Consider the following 20,790-nt stretch of genomic DNA (forward strand, 5'->3'; position numbering starts at 1 on the left):
CTGCGTCCCTGGAGGGGAAGCAGCGGGAAAACAAATCGACTTCCATAAACACAGTGTGTGTCTGCGTGCTCACATATTATGTCAGGACCTGTTTTGTGCATGTGGGTCACTTCAGGGTCGCATTCAGTTCATACTCAAAACTGATTGAAGTCATATTTAATGTGTAATATGAACGAGCACACACACTAAAAAAATCGGATTTCACCAAAAAATCTGAATTGTGCATTAAGACCTGCTGTCTGAATGTACCCTAAGTTTACCCTCTGATCCTTTCACTATTGTTTTGGACTTTTTACAGTTTTATATATTGTACTGTTAGTGTTGTCATCAGTTTTTGTTTTTTTTTATTACAAAGTCTAAAACATAACCTAACGTAATGTTAACTAATGGAATCATCCTTTCCATTTCATAGTAACATTTATTAGAATACAAACTCTATTAAAACACAATGGCTTTCTGTCGACTACCCTGTAAAATGGATTAAAACGGATTAATGGATATGTTTAGTACATGTCTCATGTACAGTGGTTCACGCAGACATCAGGTGGTATAAATGCACCAGAAAACAAACAAAATACCAAACAGTTTCACTTCTATCAATTGGTGATGGCACACTGGTGGCATTTAAAGACATTACGATCACTTAAAAGTACTTATGCTGTACTGTTGTCTCAGCATTGATTATAAATAATGTATTTTGTGTTAATTTATTGTCAGAAGTGCGTATCCTGCGGCATAAATACAGATTATGGGCTGTGGAATCAAATCTATGAGGATGTCTGTGCACAAGTTAAAGCGACCAAATAATCCAAATACACCTCTCACTCTAAAATCAACAATACAATGTGTCTTCATATGGGAGTGTATTGCAATTATTTCACAAAGTCCATTGCTCATATGTGCGGATCAACTTGTTGCTCTTTAATTCCAAAGGTGGCTTTGTTATATGTTGGGTAGGTGGTATTTATGCTTCACCTGTTTCTTGACGTCTGGTGCTGGGGAGATGTTGCTGTTGGGTAACTGAGGCAGGTACTGAGCCTACAAAAAACAAACAAAAAAAAATACACATGAAGGTACAGGTGAAAAAAACATGTGACCTATAGGTTGTGCATTACATGATGTATTGTTACCTCCACCAAGGAGGTAATGTTTTTGCCGGCGTTGGTTTGTCTCTGTCTGTCTGTCTGTCTTGTCTGTCTGTGTGCAAGATAACTCAAAAAGTTATGGACGGATTTGGATGAAAATTTCAGGAAATGTTGATACTGGCACAAGGAACAAATGATTAAATTTAGGTGGTGATCGGGGGTGGGGGGGGCGCGGGGGGCCACTGATCTGCCTTGGCAGAGGTTTGCACTTTCCGAGTGTTTTTCTAGTTTACATAATTTGTTGGTAGTTTCATCCTTCATGCAACGGCAGCTCTAGACATGTTAAATTTACTGTCATAAATGAAGGAGGAGGAAGAAAGTACAGTAGAAACAGATCTGAGATTAACATGTGATAATGAGTTTATAAAATATACTCATATACATACTTATATTTCTTATTACTTATATATCATTATGATTACTATTACTGTTGTCACTTTATTAAAACTTTTATCCTGTGATTCCTGTGACCAGTATTCTGCCGAATGCATTCTGTGCTAATTGAGAATTTTGTGTTATTCAGAGGCAGCAGACGCATTACTCTCAAGGACAACATGACAACTGAAAAAAATTGTCAGGATCTTCCAGGTATTGTTGTTTTGTCTAATACAGTGCAGCCACGGTAGACAATCTAAGTAGAAGCCACTTTACATAACACATGAAGAAATCAGTGACTTCCAGGTCATACCATATCGGATAGCAAAAATGTCAACATGAAACCCGACATTTGGTCCATTTGCTTACCTCCAATTATTTTATATGAGCATAACAACTGAAAGAACGAAAAACAACTGTTTTTTTTTTAGCTTACCGGCCGATAGACCGTAAGGTATTGTCGTCATGCGTCGTCTGTCGCCGTCGTCTGTCGTCCGTTACAAAAATTTCAATTGTCTTCTTCTCCGAAACTACACTTCCGATTGACTTCAAACTTGGTATACAGCTTCTTTATGATAATGTCAACAAAAGTTAGTGAAATTATTTCAATCCGGATCTGATTCTGGATTTGGTGCGACTTTGCAAAATTTTCCCATTATAACAGATAGGAAGTGGATTGATCCAATAAATCAGTAAGTATCAATGATACCAAGTTGGAATTTGAATTTTTTTACAGATCTTATCAGAATATGACCAAAACATGGGCTATTTCTGTAATAGAATAAATACACAGAACTGGGTGATAATAAATAGCATCTGGATACATTTCCCAAAGCTTTTAATTTGGCCGGTAAGCTACAGGGCCATTGGTCCTATTTTTTTATTTTTGATACGTACATCACCCCGGATAAGTGGTAGAAAATGGATGGATTTGTACATGAATAATGAAACAAGTAATTTTTTCGTTTTCCGATTGGGGATTCTCAACTGAATATGAAAAGAACGAATGATACACAGATTCTGCCTCATACTAAGACTAAATATTGTACTTTCTACACTTTTTTCCATGTCCACAACAGATACATATTCCTCTCCAGTTCTATTGACACATTTGTCACAGAGCTGTTCTCCTTTACTGAGATACTGCATCCACCTGACAGCTGAGTCCTGTCAGACGCTGATTGGACAGACTCATTATGTAACAGGTGTGTCTCAGGATGGTCACAGTAAAAGGACACTGAAATGTATACATTTATCTTGGAAAGAGACATTTATGATTCACTAAACTGTGGTGGTCACAGATATGTAGAGGAGTGAGGATCAGGAAACCAGTCAGTATCTGCTGTGACCATCAGCCTCAGTTCAACACATCTCCCCTCACAGAGTTTCTAAGTTTGTCTGTTGTGATCTGTGGATGTTGAGCCACTTGTCTTCAGCAGCTGTGTGAAGTTATGATGACGAGGTGCAGGTCAGCTTCACAGAGAACATTTCAGACAGTTTGAGCACAGGTTCTTTGGTTCTGTGAACCAGTTGGGAATGACACAGAGGAATTCTTTGCTTAAGTGTGATTCATTTGTCATTAACCCATAAAGACCCAGTGCTACTTCTGTGGCAGTTCACAAATTAATTTTTCATCTATATTTTTTCTTAAGGGATTTATCGCATTTTTACCTCCGCCAAGGAGGTTATGTTTTTGCCAGGGTTTGTTTGTTTGTTTGTCTGTCTGTTTGTCTGTCCGTTAGTGTGCAACATAACTCAAAAAGTTATGGACAGATTTTGATGAACTTTTCAGGGTTTGTTGGAAATGGGATAAGGAAGAAATTATTAAATTTTGGTGCTGATCGGGGGTGGGGGGGCCCACGCGGGGGGGCGCGGACCACAAAATTTCATCAAAATCTGTCCATAACTTTTTGAGTTATGTTGCACACTAACGGACAGACAAACAAACAGACAGACAGACAAACAAACAAACCCTGGCAAAAACATAACCTCCTTGGCGTGGGGGGGCCCACGGGGGGGGGGGGGCACTGATCAGCCTTGGTGGAGGTCTGCGCTCTCCGAGTGCTTCTAGTATTGTAATACTATCCTCTTTAGTTTGAGGTTTTTTTCAGTGTAAATCAGATATTTTCCTGTATTTAACTCACTGATCAAGTAGATGTTCATTAAAACTCGGTAAATTCAAAGGTTATTCTATCAAAAGCAGAAGGAAAAGTGACTTTCAGTAAAATCTAGCATTAACTGAACATAAATCCAGTGTGTCCCTCCACTGTAACTGATCCAACTCCATGGGTTTTACTAGTGAATCAATGTTGTAGAACATGAGTGTTTCCACGGTAACTATGGAGCCTCTGAACGTCCAAATGGGTCACATCTGATGACCATGAAAAGATAAACTGGATTTTACACAAATTATTTACATGTATTAATAGATTTAATGGATCAACAGGTATTAAACAGTTTAGACCAGTGGTCAGTTTTGGTCGCCAGTGGCTGTTTGGGTCTTTATGGGTTAAATTTAATTGAAACCTACAGGAGTTGGACAAAATAATGGAAACACCTTCACCTCAAGATGATAATGCCCCAATCCATAGAGCTAGAATTGTTAAAGAATGGCATGAGGAACATTCTAATGAAGTTGAGCATCTCGTATGGCCGGCACAGTCCCCAGACCTCAACATTATTGAGCATTTATGGTCAGTTTTAGAGATTCAAGTAAGACGTCGATTTCCACCGCCATCGTCTCTAAAAGAGTTGGAGGGTATTCTAACTGAAGAATGGCTTAAAATTCCTTTGGAAACAATTCACAAGTTGTATGAATCAATACCTTGGAGAATTGAGGCTGTAATTGCCGCAAAAGGTGGACCTACACCATATTAAATTATATTTTGTTGATTTTTTAAGGTGTTTCCATTATTTTGTCCAACCCCTGTATATATGCTTCTAATTGGTGGGGAAAAAAAAAAACTCTTTGGTAGCAAATTTTGCAAAAACATAACTTGTGTCATTACCAAAAACTTTGGCCATGATTGTACAGGTGAAGAAGCCGGATGTGGGGGTCCTGGGCTGGTGTGGTTACATGTGGTCTGCGATTATGGTCCTAAATTCTCTGAAACAACTGGGTCAAGTCACGCGGTTATGTAGGGAGTGGCCGGCTACATTTTATACTCTAATTCAAAAAGTATTTAAGCTAGAGACATGAATAATACATCATTTTAAAAGGTATTAACTAGTACTTGAAGCTCATAAAAAGAAACAAAAGCTATAGTGCCATCTTTTGCCATAAAAATTTGAAAAACTGCATGGTTATGTAGGGAACAAAAATTAACATCTAAATTTTCCTTTTTTTCTAAACGTTTTAAAAGTGCGGTTGCAAGTGTCTCCTAACTATGAAAATTTGCTCAGATGTTCTTTAAGGTGTCTATTTTGATAAACTATGGATGCATTTTTTATTTTTTAAATATAACTATGCCTTTTGGCAAGAGTTTTAAAGAATGGAATGGTTATGTAGGGAATTAGGAATTTTTAGAGGTGACTTATGAACATTGAGTTCAACATACCAACTGCACATGCCTCCAAGCCTTAGATCGGGCGTCACCAACCCTGGTCCTCGAGTCGAGAGCTACTGCCCTGCATGATTTAGATCAGGGAAATTCAGATCCGGTCCTCGAGGGCCAGTATCCTGCATGTCTTAGATTTTTCCCTCTTCCAGCACACCTGGTTAGTTTTTTAGTTAGTTTAGTTTTATTTCGAGCACATAGAATCATCAGATAACAAAGAACCATACAACATGGTTAAACCAAATTTTTCAGTGCTCACACACACCTGGAAGAAATTACATCGTTATCAGGCTTCTGCAGAGCTTGATGATGAGCTGATCATTAATTGAACCAGGTGTGATGGAAGAGGAAACATGTAGGATACTGGTCCTTGAGGACTGGATTTGAATACCCCTGATGTATCCTTCTTCCAGTCCACCTGACGGGTCGTTATCAGGCTTCTTCAGAGCTTGATGATAGGCTTATCATATGAATCAGGTGTGTTGAAAGAGGAATACATCTAAAACAGGGGTGTTATCATGTCTGAATGTCACCTTTGAATCTTAGACCCACAGTGGATTTTTAAACACAGTTGGTGGACGCAGCCTGTTTGTTTGTTTTGGTTGGTGATACAGTTACTGACACATTAAACCACAGTGTTTCATCCATACCCCTGCCTGTCTGCGCCGGGAGCCTTTTTCGTGCCGTCGTCCTGGCCGCTCACCATCGCGGCCCCAGTTAGCTCCTCCCTCCTCCTGGAAGTACGGCAGCTCCAGCAGCTCCTCACAGGACAATCTGAGGGACGGGTCCATGACCAGGCACGACTGCACACACGTACAGCACATCCAGTTAGCACCAGGAGTTAGCATTCACGACAGATCTGATCTAATCTACTCTGAGTATGATGTTACAGGGACAGATTAACCCACAAGTGTTTTTCCTTCTGGTTTAGGATGTTGGCCACAGGTCGTTGGGGATTATTAGGTTCACCTGCCATGTTTCCCTCACCTGGCTGTAATTAGTCAGGTAGTCTTTAAAAGGAGCTGGAGCGGCCTGGTTCAGATGGCTGTATGTAGTCCAGGCCTCAACAGCCCCTCTTTGTTTTCTGACAGTGCACCCCCGCTTAGTTTTCAGTTGTATGAGATCCAACGTACAATCTTACATAAATAAAAAAGCCCCCTGGCTCTGAACCGTAAACCCAACAGGAAGTGTGACATTTTAGTCTGAATGTCCTACTTTGGTCCAGTTCCAGCCCTTTTACTGTTGACACTGAAAAGAAGACCAGACCTGCAGATGTCAACCTGTGATAATTTCATTTTTATATAAAAAAATATAGTTTTCTTACTATTGTTGATGTTGAGTCAGAGATCAATAACTAAGTTCAACCTTTTCTCAAAATTATGACATTTCTTGTTTTTTCTTTAGTAAATGTGATGTGTTGCTCTACTTTTTCTCCAAAAGCACCAGAATTAGATTACCAAGGGGAATATTTACCCTCTGATCCTTTCACTATTTTTCTGGACTTTTTACAGTATTGTACAGATTGACCACTCTCCATTCCTCTTGTCCTCCTCCCATCCTGACCAGTGACCCACATTTCCATACTACGGTTTAAGGCCCACCTTTTCATTTTTCTACCTTTGCAATAACTTTAGTGGGTCACCTTTTAGAACCACTTTAAAGGAGCCCTTTGTTGGTTTTACCTCTTCTTTGTGCAATTTGTTAGTTTCCCAACTTGCAACCTCAGTCCATGTTGTGTCCGATTTAGTTTTTTTGGGGAAAAATAACTAATAGCAAATATATCCACAAATGTTTACAGTTTATTAAAGATGCTCAAACACCAGGTGACGCTGGCGTTTCAGTGCTCTCTACTGGTTAATCTATGTAATAACCGCAATGGGATTTTTGGGGCTAATGCCAATACTGATATTGGGGGCTAAAAAATATATATATATGATATACGAAATAAGAACACTGATGTACACAGGATATAATAGTCTTATATTAGATAATGGTGGACATGTTAATTAACAGTTGCATCTTTTTTTATTTCACAAAGATAATTTACACAACTTTAAAACGCTGTATAATAGTCATATATTAGACTATATGTGACCTGTGGGGAAGCACAGGTTGTAGATGTGGTAGTTTTTATGCTGGGGCACTTTAGTGAAAAGATTTGAGTCTATATTGTTTGGTAAATCATTCTTTAAAATGTAAGCGACAATTAATATACAGTATTAATACCCAGGCGCCTGCAGAATGAAATTGTGAGGTACACAGGAAGTATACGGACAGGGGTGGGGGGCGGATAGCGGTCCGTGATTGTCTGATTAATCAGTCAGGCTCTAATAACAACCCCTGTGAACGATGACTTTAACACACCTTCATAACTTGCAGAGCATGAGGAGACACTCCATGGAAGCGTTTTTCCAAAGGTTCCTGAGAAAACGGTAATAAATAGGAAGTTTTAACATCTCTCTCACACACACATGCATATTTTTTCTCCATTAAAATCCAAAGTATCATCCTGATGAGGAGACTCGTACCGTTGTGTCCGGTTCTGGAATACTGACTCCACTGAAGAAAACATTGGAGCGAAACACCTGCTGATGACGAGGGATCAGGTCACCTGAGGACAGAGGAGACGTAATCAGAGTGTTTAATATTTAATCAGTGATGCCGGGGGCTGTGGCGCCTTCTCTCACTGGGGTCCGCTCCTTTCTGGTGGGTGGGGGTCCCAGTTGGCCCTCTCCCGCTAGTTGGGATGCGGGGCTGTGTTGCTGGTGCCTGGTCGCCGGGGTCGGCGGCTGCCTCCTGGTGCGGATGGCTCCCTGAGACAGCGCCTCCTAAATTGATCTTTTACCTTTACTTGTACATTTTTGTTCTGGTCTACCCGTGCTCAGTCAGTCTTCTTAAGTATGTGTGAGCTTGTGGGTTTGCATGTATATGTGTGTGTGTGTGTGTGTGTGTGTGTGTGTGTGCGGGTGAGTGGGTGGGTGTGGGTGGGGGGGCGGTACTGATTTTTAAACTGATATGTAAAGCACTTTGTGCTACAGTTTTTAATGTATGAAAAGTGCTATATAAATAAAGATTATTATTATTATTATTATGTAAAAAAAAAATCCTACTTTAAAAAACAACAGCTCATGTAAGAGTTTATCATCAAAAATACACCCCAAACCAACAAATGCTTTGAGAGGTTTTCTTGTGTGTGTGTGTGTTTTAACAATAAAACATGATGCTTCCTTAAACATCTGTGGCAGGGGTGTCAAACATATGGCCAATGGGGCAAAAGTGGCCATCCAAAGGGTCCAATCCAGCCCGTGGGATGAATTTGCAAAGTGCAAAAATGACACTGATATTGACTGACATTAATAATCAAGGGTCTCAAAACTATTTTATTTCAGGGGTCACATGCTGACCACTTCAATCTCAGGAGGGCTGGACCAGTAAAATACTATCATAACAACCTATAAATACAACTCTAAAAGGTTCTTTTTGTTTTTACTGTTACAAAAATAACGAATAAATTACATGAAAACCTTTACATTTACAAACATTTCTTTCACATAAACATGAATAACCTGAAAGGTCTGAATGAGGAGTGCAATTTTAACATTATTCTGCCTGTTACTAAATATTTTGAGTGTTTGCAGATCCACTGTGATCTGTAGGTTGTAATGTACATGTGCAAATGATAAGCTGAGACAATATTGTTAAAATTGCACTTATTTTTCTTAAGAAATTTCAGGTTGTTCATGTTGTTCACATTTTTTAAAGGATATATTGTAGATGTAAACATTTTCATTGTGTAATTTTAATTTTTTCCCTCCAAACCATAGAGAAAAGTTTGGAGTTGACATTATTTATATATTATTATGTTATTATTTTACTGGTCTGGCCGCTTGAGATCATATTGGGCTACATGTGACCCCTGAACTAAAGTGAGTTTGACGCCCCTGATCTTCGGCCTCTCGTATCTGTACCTAGAGTTTTTCGGATGAGGTACAGCTGGTCGACGTCAGACTTCCCGGGCCAAAGTGGGTTTCCGTGCAGAAGTTCAGCGAAGACACAGCCCAGGGCCCACACGTCCACCGGGGGTCCGTACTGGGTGTCCCCCACCAGCAGCTCTGGGGCCCGGTACCAACGGGTGGCCACATAGTCGGTGTAGTCGTCCTCCGGTCCAGCTGAGGACACACACAGACACACACACGGTCCGTCATAGACTTGAATAATGAACACTAAATAGCATGTAGAGAGGGATTACAAGGCGCACTGAATGACTACATGCTAAGGTATGGAAATGTGACACTGAAACCCGAGGACCAGAGGGTAAACAGAGACACGGAGCACAGAGCAGCACTAACTGGATGAATGCTCCTCCTATGCACTGTATTCATTTAAACACTGAAAGTGAGGAGACCATCAGCAGGAGATGATATAGGTTCCGTGTTGAATAAGTCATTAGAGGAACATTAACACTAAATGCTCATAAATGCGGCGGCCGTCTGGGTGACCTACTCAGGATGCGGGCGAAGCCAAAGTCGCACAGTTTGATGACCCCGGTTTTGGTGAGGAGGATGTTTTCGGGCTTCACATCCCGGTGTATGCACTGCAAAGTAAAGATATGTGATGAGGTTAAAAAAAAAAAAAAAAAAAAAAAAAGAGAAGGAATGCTTCTAGGAGCAAAAAGAGTTTGTTCGAGGTGCTCTTTGGAAAAAGGGATTCATAAAGTAGATGACAAACAGGAAGAAAACTCCAAGGCACTCTCTTTAAGCATTAAAATGCCTTTATTCCCATGGCATGGTCATATATAGACCTTGAAAAACACTTCAGTGTGTTTCAGCTTCAAGCCTTCATGAGGAAGTAAAAAACAACAACAACAAAAAAAAAAAAACTTCCTGACTTCCTGATGAAGTTTTGAAACCGACTCGCATTGAAGTGTTTTTTAAAGTCTCTATATGACCATGCCATAAAAATAAAGGCATTTTATTCCTTAAAGAGAGTGCCTTGGAGTTTTCTTCCTGTTTGTTTGTCATCTACATGTGATAAGAATTTGAAGAAACACAAGATACAGACTCTACGTGGCAGAAGGAGATGGTTTTAAAATATGATGTAGAAGAAAAACAGAAAAAGAAGCAAATTAAAACAGAAAAAGTAGCATAAAAAAAGTTGGAATAATTTTCAAAACAAATGTGGCTTACACTGTCAGGGCCAACAGTAAGGGCATATCCCCCAAATCCCCCCAATCCTCTGCTATACATAAATCTAACCACGATAACTGTTAGAAAATCGATATGAGCTCAGTTTGAGCTACACTGACCTGATAGTGGCAGAATAATGGACAGAGAACCAATTTTTCTGAACAAAACTCCACTAGTAAATAAAAATGACCCCGTATGAACTCTGGATGGTAGACAGAAAATGGACATTTGGAAGACGATCAATATAAACCAAATTTTATCTAAAATTTTATCTGCTTGTCGTTTTCGTGTTTGTTGCGCCTGCGTGGAACTTCCATTCCCAAAATGCAGTTTGCGAAAAAATTTCCGAAATGGCCAGAGTGACGTATCGGTTTGGTATGTAAACAAACAGACAGTGTTTATGATGGAGTCATCTACGAAGCTGTTCACTGTGCAGGGAAGCGATTTAGGTGTGTAATTATAGAAAGACTAATGGATTAGTGATACGTAATTAGGATATCGCTCAGGATTTACTAATGTAAAGAAAAATTAATGATGAAAGTCATACGCTGCTTTAATATTTATTAACTTTCACTTTTTATTTGGCTGTAATTCTGTTGAGTTTCTGTAAATTGGCTGGAGAGTCTGGTTTTGACCAGCTCGATATGTAGAGTGTCATGAGATAACTTTTGTTATGATTTGGTGCTATATAAATAAAATTTGACTCACTGACTGATTTATTGAATTAATTAAATCTGTAGAAACTGTGATTTTGTAAATGCATTTATTTGATCTCTTTCAATATCTACAAATCAACGCTTTCCTCCTAATCCCAGAAAAATTATCACTAAAACTAAATGAAAACTCAACTAAAACTAGTCAATTCCTCAAAATAAAACTTGCTATATACTCATGAAACTGTAAACTGAACCGAAAAAAAAAAAAAAAAAAACTGAACTGAACTGAAAGACAAAATAAACATAAAAACTACTGAAAACATGGTCTGCTCTCAGAGGAGGACTTCCAGTTTACTGTCACTGAAACCGGCCTCTGTTATTGACACATTTGGAGTAATTATTGGTCCCTGTAATCACTGTTCGGTCACATATCAGGGTTTTATCGTGCGTTCGTACTTGAAACAGACGGGTCGAGACAGGACGAATGAACACGTGGCATGAGGAGACGCACAAACAATAATTTAGTGTGAGAAAGAAAAGGCCAGTTGGAGAAAATCAGAGGAAGCCCAAAGGTAAAACAGTACTTTGACTTAATCATACTGACGTTGTGTTTGTGGCAGAAGTTGACGGCCTGGAGCGTCTGCCATACGATGCTCTTCAGCTGAGCCTCGAGAACGCTGCGGAGAGTCAAACGGAGATAAAACACTGGACAAAACACAGCTCGTTTACTCCAGCTACTATTCCAGCATTTATCAAAACCAGAAGCGGAGCTGGACGCGGCCGTCTTATCGCCACGGTAACCTTAGGCCGGTCTCTCACAGCAACGGCGCCTTTGTTTTCAGGAGCAGCTAGGGTTTCTGCTGCACGGCCTTGTGGGAAAAGGAACAAATGCTCATAGAGGCCTCGGCCTGCAGAGTCGTTTCTCAGCTCTTATCTTAAAAAATTAGGTGTTTAGAAGAGCAGGAGAGAAGGGAGTCTTTCTCTGCAAATGCTTTAGTCCTTTTTACTGTAGAATTTGAATATTTATGCCTCATTTTCTCTTTGAAATCATGGTTTTCAAATGGTTGTCTTGTCTAGATCTGTATTTTTAGCACAAATTTGTCTAGAAGTAGCAGCAAAAAGACAGTAATTAACCCATACTGACCCAGTGCTACTTTCGTGGGAGGTCCAAAATAGTTTTTTCTCTATAATTTAACTTTTCTTAATTGATAGATCATCATTTATTCTGATATTATCCTCTGTATTTTGTGGTTGTTCAGTGAAAATCATGTATTTTCTTGTATTTAATGTACTAATCATGTACATGTTCATTAAAGCTCAGATTAAAGTTGAGGGTTATTATATCAGAAGTAGAGAAAACTAAGAAAAAGTGACCTTTAAGGCAAAGATATCAATAACTGAACATAAACCCAGTGTCTGCATCCACTGTCATTGATGGGTTTTACCGATGAATCAATGTTGTAGAAGATGACGGTGTTTCCATGTTCATTATGGAGCCTCTGAACGTCCAAATGGGTCATATCTGATGACCATGAAACGATGACAAACTGCATTTTACTCTAATTATTTACATGAATTGATAATATATGTTCTTGTGGTTTATCTCTGCTCCCTTCATCTCTTATTTCAGTCTCATCACATGGCAGCAGGTAACAGTCTGAAACATCTAAACCAGAGGTGTTAAACTCATTTTAATTCAGGGGCCACATACAGACCAGTCTGACCTCCATCAGGTCGGACCAGTAAAAGAATAGGATAATAGCCTATAAATAATAACTTCAAAAATTTTCTGTCTGTTTTAGTGCAAAAAAATAGAATTAAATTATGAGAATGTCCACATTTACAAGCTGTCCTTTCACAAAAATGTCAATAACCTGAAAAAAACAAAAAGACATTTCTTAAGAAAAATTTTAACAATATTGTGTCTCAACTTACTACAGACTGTTGATAGATAGATAGATAGATAGATAGATAGATAGATAGATAGATAGATAGATAGATAGATAGATAGATAGATAGATAGATAGATAGATAGATAGATAGATAGATAGATAGATAGATAGATAGATAGATAGATAGACAGACTACTACACAACAGATCTGCAAAGAAATTAACGCAACTATGGACAGAAATAAATAATGTGACAGTTCATTCTGACATTAAATAAACATTAGCATTAGCAGCCACAGCTAAAGGCAGTCCAACAATATGTCATCTCTGAGTTTTTTTAGTGTTCCTTTATGACATAAATCTGGAGGAACACAGATTAAAATGAATAAAATTAAATAAAATTACAAAAAAAAAAAAAATCTTGACTGGTTTTTGGAGGCGAATAAAACAACAAAGCTGTCATTCTAGTCTGCGTCGCTGCCTGTTTTTTTTGATGTATCTTCAATAAATTTACTGTTTTTGACGTTATATCTAATCATAGATAGATAGATAGATAGATAGATAGATAGATAGATAGATAGATAGATAGATAGATAGACACATGCATACATACACTACCACACAACAGATCTGCACAAAAATTAACGCAACTATGGACAGAAATAAATAATGTGACAGTTCATTCTGACATTAAATAAACATTAGCATTAGCAGCCACAGCTAAAGGCAGTCCAACAATATGTCATCTCTGAGTTTTTTTAGTGTTCCTTTATGACATAAATCTGGAGGAACAAAGATTAAAATGAATAAAATTAAATAAAATTACAAAAAAAAAAAAAAAAAAATCTTGACTGGTTTTTGGAGGCGAATAAAACAACAAAGCTGTCATTCTAGTCTGTGTCGCTGCCTGTTTTTTTGCTGTATCTTCAATAAATGTAACGTTTTTGATGTTATATCTAATCATAGATAGATAGATAGATAGATAGATAGATAGATAGATAGATAGATAGATAGATAGACACATGCATGCATACACTACCACACAACAGATCTGCACAAAAATTAACGCAACTATGGACAGAAATAAATAATGTGACAGTCCATTCTGACATTAAATAAACATTAGCATTAGCAGCCACAGCTAAAGGCAGTCCAACAATATGTCATCTCTGAGTTTTTTTAGTGTTCCTTTATGACATAAATCTGGAGGAACACAGATTAAAATGAATAAAATTAAATAAAATTACAAAAAAAAAAAAAAAAAATCTTGACTGGTTTTTGGAGGCGAATAAAACAACAAAGCTGTCATTCTAGTCTGTGTCGCTGCCTGTGTTTTTTTGCTTTCTTTTCAATAAATGTAACGTTTTTGATGTTATATCTAATGATAGATACGCATAATATTGAAATTGTAGAGTGTGAAATTTGGAACTAAAATGAGTTTGACACCCTTGAGTGTTAAAATCTTCAGTGTAATTTTTGCACTTTGAAATGTCATCCCTCAGGCCTGATTGGGACCTTTAGAGCCGGTTTTGGCCCACGGTCCATACGTTTAACACCCCTGGTCTAAACCGTTGGTGCTGCTGTGACCTTACCCTCGGGGGTGTTTGTCCAGCTCGTTGAGGACGGTCTGCTCGCAGAACTCAAACACCAGGTGGAGCCGTCTTTTCCTCCTGAAGACCTCCAGCAGGTTGACCAGGTTCACATGTTTGAGCTGCTGCAGGACCAAACAAACACACGAAACCCTGCGTCAGACCTCGACCCACGCCGCCTCTATCGCCACAACCATCACAACGACGCATGACATCGGATGAGCATCTCAAGATCACGTGACCGGTCGTGTGCGACATGTGCAGCCGTGTACGTGCACATGTCTGGTGCACGGTGTTGAATGTGAGCAAACCTGATACTATTGGGTGATACTAATGTCTTCTCACCTTCAGCATACGGATTTCTCGCAGTGCGATCTTTTTAATGACGGGGTCGTCTTCAGATTCCACAAACTTCTTGATGGCCACGATCTGCCCGGTGTCTCTGTGTCTGCATTTGAACACCACGCCATAGGAACCCTCGCCGATTTTGGCCAGTTTTTCATATTTCTCCATGGGGCAGTTAGTAGTAGTCACCTGTTAAAAGACAAACCCTTTAATTAAACATCAGTAGAGGAGGACAGTGTGGCGGTTATCTGTCCAGGAACTAAATAAAGAATGACATAAGTAACTCAAAATCAAATGACCACTCATGACCTAAGGATCTATATTATGCAGGGGGGAAAAAAAGGTCAGTTTTCCAGGCAAACATATCATTTTGTGAGTTTAATTTTAGTGAAAAGAAAACTTTAGACAAAGAACCGTGCCATTTGCTTCTTCTTTTACAAAACTGAAACCCTTCCTGGTACCTGTGTGTCTTATCCATGTACATATAACATCACCTTTGTGCAAAGCCTGTACACTTATTCATAATGGCAACATCAAACTGTGACAAAACAATGCATTTAAAGGTCAATATTTAGGATGATTTAATTGCAGCAATGTGGAAAAAATTAACACAGACTCTGATGTACGGAGATATTTTGATCCGTCAACACTGAATAGAGACAGACTTTAAAAATAGTAGAAATTCCAAATAGACTAATCTCTGCATATTCATTGATGACCAAGGAAATGACTACTGACTCTACCTAGTACCTCTTGTAATGCAGTATTTTATGCAAAATTAACTTTAATAGCTTGTTTGGTTGCAGTATGGTAATTATATTAGTTCACATAACCTTTAAACTTCACCTATGGGTTATGCTTTTCTTTCCATTTTCATGTTTTTAAGTGTGATGGACTTGTCCTCCTCTTGGCATTGATTATTGACTGCAATGGATGTATTTTTGCACATATACCAATAACATATGTCTGCCTTTAAAAATACGTATCATGCTGCCCTAATTTCTTCCCCTTGGCTTCAAAATAAAAGCACTGACAGTACTCAAAGCAATAAAAATAATGATACTAATGTCGTAATCAAACAAATTTGGGCTTAAGTAAATGACACAAAGCTGTGACACAAATTTAATTAATGTTTATTTGCTATTGAAAATCAAAAACAATGAACAGGTCTTATGGATTGATTAAGACAATTCACAAATGATCTGAATCAGCAGAACCATGATAGTGGCAGATGGACATTTATTATTCCAGCTCTAAAAAAAATTTAATAAATTACAGTTAGTTGACCTATTGTGTTTTTTTGGAGCCTGATTTAAAAAAAAAAAAAAAAAAAAAAAAAAAAAAAAATTTGGAGCGGTAAACAGCTGATAACAGATCAATCCTCTGATACTGCAACAGCCTTCTGTCTGAAATGAACTTTCACATTATTAGAAACTTTAGAAAATTCAAAGAAATTAACACCTAAATAAAGATATATAAATATGACACTCAAAATAGACAATATTTCCACTTTGGAAGCAACAGATTTATTCATTCATATATTTATAGATTTAACTTCAATGTTCAGTTCAACTGTTTTCCACTTTGTTGAAATAATAATGTTAAAAATAAGGCTGATTGCGTCAAATATAGTTTGATATTAGTTGACTGACTGGTTATCTACAGTTAAGCTCAAAACTTGGGCTGGGCAAAGACAAAAATATAATTAAATATTTTTATATTGGACTTTGGTATAATTCTTGCACTTTATTGTGTTGTTTGTCTCTAGGGTTAATGCTATTTGTGCTGTAACCTACAACACATGATGGTTCAATGATTTGTGAATGAAATGAAATTAAAGCCTTTATCATTATAATTAAATGTTCCTCCTGTAGATTCAATAAAAAAAACCACTCTTTAAGATGGAAAGACACACTTATTTGATAATAATTCATACATATTGAAATGAAAATTGCTATCATGATAACATTTGTGGCCCTATCACTTTTATTCCATTATAATAATAATAATAATAATAATAATAATAATAATAATAATAATATTATTATTATTATTATTATTATTATTATGTCCTACTACAAAAACCCACTATCAGTCGACCTCAAACATATAATTGATATAATAACCAGGTAACACAAGATGTATTTTTCCTCTGACAGTGTATGCACTAAATTTGAGCTGTCTATAGTAAAATAAATACATAAATGTAGAAGGTTTTTCTTAAAAGCAGGGACTTGAACTCACCTGTCCAGAGTCTGAAAGGGTCCTCATTGACAAGTTAGCACCAAGTCTGGCGATTAAGTCCACCAAAAGTCAGCAAAGCTACATGAATACAGCCTTCCCAGAGTCTCCAGGTTTATACCGTCCAGAATTGAGTCTCTTTTGGAGGATTTCAGGCTCTTTTCTCCCTCTTTTCCCTGCTACCTTCCACTCAGTCCCTGCGCGTCGCCGGTTCCATGGAGACTCTTCCCTTGAACACAGTCCGACACTTGAACGCAACCTTCATTTTACTCCATTTGATCAACACAAAACGCAGTATTTACTTAGGGACGCCAGTGTAGTTCTCAACCCTAAAACGACTTTGAACCTACCCCTTAGAAACGGCGCAGAAAAAGAGCAACGAAGATGGAAATCATAGGACGCAAAGTTAGCTTCACATTCACCAAGCCGAGTACGGAAGTTAGAGGACGCATGTGCGTGGTTGCCATGGAGACAAAAATGGTGGCTAAGTGAGAAGCTAAACGTCAATATAGCTCTTATTTCACATTCATTGCACTACATTTGCACACCAGCGTCCTAATATTATTGTTTTTAAGGCGCTTTTTTCCAATTATTTAGATAATTTGAAGAACATTATAAACTCTAAAGCAGGGCTGTCAAACTCATTTTAGTTCAGGGGCCAGATTCGGCTAAATTTGATCTGAAATGGGTAAAATAATAACATAATAACATATAGATAATTTCAACTCCAAACTTTTCTCTATGTTTCAGAGCAAAAAAAGTTACTTTACATTATGGACAGGTTTACATCGACCATACCATACCATACCATACCATACCATACCAACTTTATTTATAAAGCACTTTAAGAACTTTACAGCTGGCCAAAGTGCCGTACACCAAACATAAAACAAGGGATTAAATAAGTAAATAAAACTAGTGATAACACAGGGTGTAAGAACAACAAAATACAACCATCGTAAAAACAAAGACAAATTAAAATCTGTTAAAAACAGCATAAAAAAACAAAACAGACATGTCACTCACTGATACAAACTATCCTTTCAAAAGATGTGAAAAACATGAACAAACTGAAAAAATAAGTGTAATTTTAACAATATTCTGCCTCAGTTTATCATTTACACATATACATTATAACTTACAGATCACAGTGGGTCTACAAATACACAAAACATTGAGTAACAGGCAGAATATTGTTAAAATTGTACTTACTTCTCTTAAGACATTTCAGGTTATTCGCATTTTTTGCAAAATTATACTTTGTTTTAGTGTAAATACATGAAAATATTTACGTTTACAATGAGAAAAATTTGGAGTTGTCATTATTTTTGTGTTATTATAATAGTATTTTACTGGTCTGACCCACTTGAGATTGAATTGGCCTGAATGTGGAACCTGAGCTAAAAGGATTGTAAATATCTTAGTGTAATTTTTGCATTTCACAAATTCATCCCCAGGGCCAGACTGGACCCTTTGGCGGGCCGGATTTGGCCCCCGGGCCCCATGTTTGACACCTGTGCTCTAAAGCAAGTAAAATAAAAAGACTGTGTCAAGTATATAATCTTATTTAATTTATTTAATTTCTATTTTTATACCTCAAACTTTTATTTTATTTATTTTTTAAATATTTATTTATTTATTTTTACTTACATTTGTATCCTTATATTGGAAATGTAAAATATTTTGTGAAATGTGACTATTTTTTTTCATCCTACTTTGATATAATATTATTATGTATATGCACTGTTCAATTGTTCACTGTTCAATAAAAAAATCGGTGAGGATGGTGCACATTAATGAACATCTGTATGAAGGCATAAAATATAAATATGCCGGATTATAGCTAACATGCTAATTTGCATCTGTAGACCCTAAGCAGGTAACAAGATAACAAAAATATTACAATTAAACATACAAATAGAACACCACAAAAGAAAAGTACAACACATTTAAAGAGTAAAAAAAAAGTTCTGTGATGATGAAATTTAAGTGAAATGTAGTCTTTTTTTAAATTCAAGTACTTCTCACTAATGCTATTGTTCTTTTAGCTAACTCGTTAGTTTTTTTTGGCCCTTTGTCTTTAAATATACTTTTATTAAAAATGAAAAATGTCAGATATTAATGAACACTTTATAATAGTTATAAAATAAAGGCACATTGTAAAATCTAAGAATAGGGTGACTTATTATTAAGTAAACAAAAGTAATAATTTTCCAAGAAAACAAGCTAAAGTATGGTTTTCTCTACAGCTATCATACACCTCTATCAAATTCATGTAAAATTAATGTGAAAAGCAGCAAAACTAACCTAAATTGACTTTCGTCTAATCTGATGGTTGTAGTTGTTCACAGTGCAGCTCTTGGATGTTGTTTATTTTGTGTACTATTTCCCATGGTTCAAAATAATATGACTTTTTTTCAATTGAAAGACATAAAGGGTATACTCAGGGAAACTCTTTATTAGTCTAAAATCACTTGGAAATGTAACACACACACACACACACACACACACACACACACACACTCACTCACAAACACACACAAGTAAAAAAAAAAAAAAAAAAAAAAAAAAAAAAAATTTTCTTGGACAACCACATGACACTCCTCAAGCAGTAACAGCATCCAAAACAAACAGAAAGCTCAGGAAAAACTCTGTAAAGGTAGTTTATACAAATATTGAGTTAAATTAAACAGGTTTAAAACATTACTAATTACTTTTGATCTAAAATAGCAGGTTGTACTTCACACACCTGCTATTCTTCTTAAAGCCAGAGAGACTCTTTATTAGTCTAACATTATGGAAATACAGCATACAACTTGAAATAACAGTTTTTTTTTTTTGTTTTTTTTGTTTTTTTTTTTTGGGGGGGGGGGGTGACCACATGACACCCCCAAGCCATCACAGCATCCCAGCCCAATAGAAACCCAAGGAAAACCCTGTAAAGGTAGTTTATACAAATATCAAAAGATTAAAAAACAAATAAATTAAGCCATTATTTATCATATTAAGCAAGATTTCAGTGGAGTAGTCGCTTTTAATGTGGAAAGTGCATTTATTTACCTAATTTTACCTAAGTTTTTTAGTCATTATGAATTCCTACCTAATTTTGCACATTGTTCTGCCCTTAACTGTCTTAGTTCAATAATATTTTTGATACCTAAAAAGTTGCATCTGTTTGACAAAAACTTATAAAAATTTCTTCAAAAAATAAATGAAATGAACTAGAATTAATCAAGTAAATGTAACTTTTTAGAAGACAAAGACTGCAGTATCCAAGGACTTGGTGAACCTAAATCTTTTTTTTGTGTGAAATATTTTGTTACATACTACTTAGTATTATTTCTTTACTTTAATTACACAGAGAACATTTGATCAAAAATATTTTTAAATACTTTGGAATTGTTATGTTTTATAACTTTAAATATACTCAATAATATCACACTTCACTTTGTTGGTCAGCGATCACATTTTTTCAGATTGCTGCTACAGATGAGTTCTACACAGGTCAAATGTTTGTAAGAGATTTATTTATGAGTTATGACCGGTTTTCTCTGTTTACTGACATTGTGCATTTATTCTTCTCGTCTGGCTCAGTGAGTTGCCGCAGCTGTATTGGGACCTAAGTGCGGAACCACACAGAGAATCATTAGGACTTCACAGTGAATGATGGGAAACCCAGACCATGTTGCGCAGACACCTGGGTGAGGGCCTGGCATGGTGGACTTGTGGTGAGGGGTATGAAATGCCCCATGGTCATCTGGGAAGACATGCTGGAGTCAGTACGGCATGGAGGCACTTTCATTCA

At 37.0% G+C, this 20,790-nt stretch overlaps 1 protein-coding gene across 1 annotated transcript; it reads right to left on the minus strand.

Annotated features, from left to right (window-relative positions):
* Window positions 1-125: 125 nt before the first annotated feature.
* Window positions 126-17,391, minus strand: LOC115431019 (cyclin-dependent kinase-like 1). Its single transcript, XM_030151247.1, has 10 exons — window positions 16,989-17,391; window positions 14,745-14,933; window positions 14,403-14,524; window positions 11,524-11,596; window positions 9,581-9,671; window positions 9,046-9,246; window positions 7,606-7,688; window positions 7,442-7,498; window positions 5,728-5,880; window positions 126-1,038 (listed from the first exon to the last, which is right to left on the minus strand). The coding sequence occupies exons 1-10, from the start codon at window positions 17,013-17,015 to the stop codon at window positions 943-945; spliced, it is 1,092 nt and encodes a 363-aa protein (XP_030007107.1). The 5' UTR covers window positions 17,016-17,391; the 3' UTR covers window positions 126-942.
* Window positions 17,392-20,790: the final 3,399 nt, after the last annotated feature.

Source organism: Sphaeramia orbicularis, chromosome 13, assembly GCF_902148855.1.
Source record: "Sphaeramia orbicularis chromosome 13, fSphaOr1.1, whole genome shotgun sequence".
In the NCBI taxonomy this organism is placed as follows: domain Eukaryota; kingdom Metazoa; phylum Chordata; class Actinopteri; order Kurtiformes; family Apogonidae; genus Sphaeramia; species Sphaeramia orbicularis.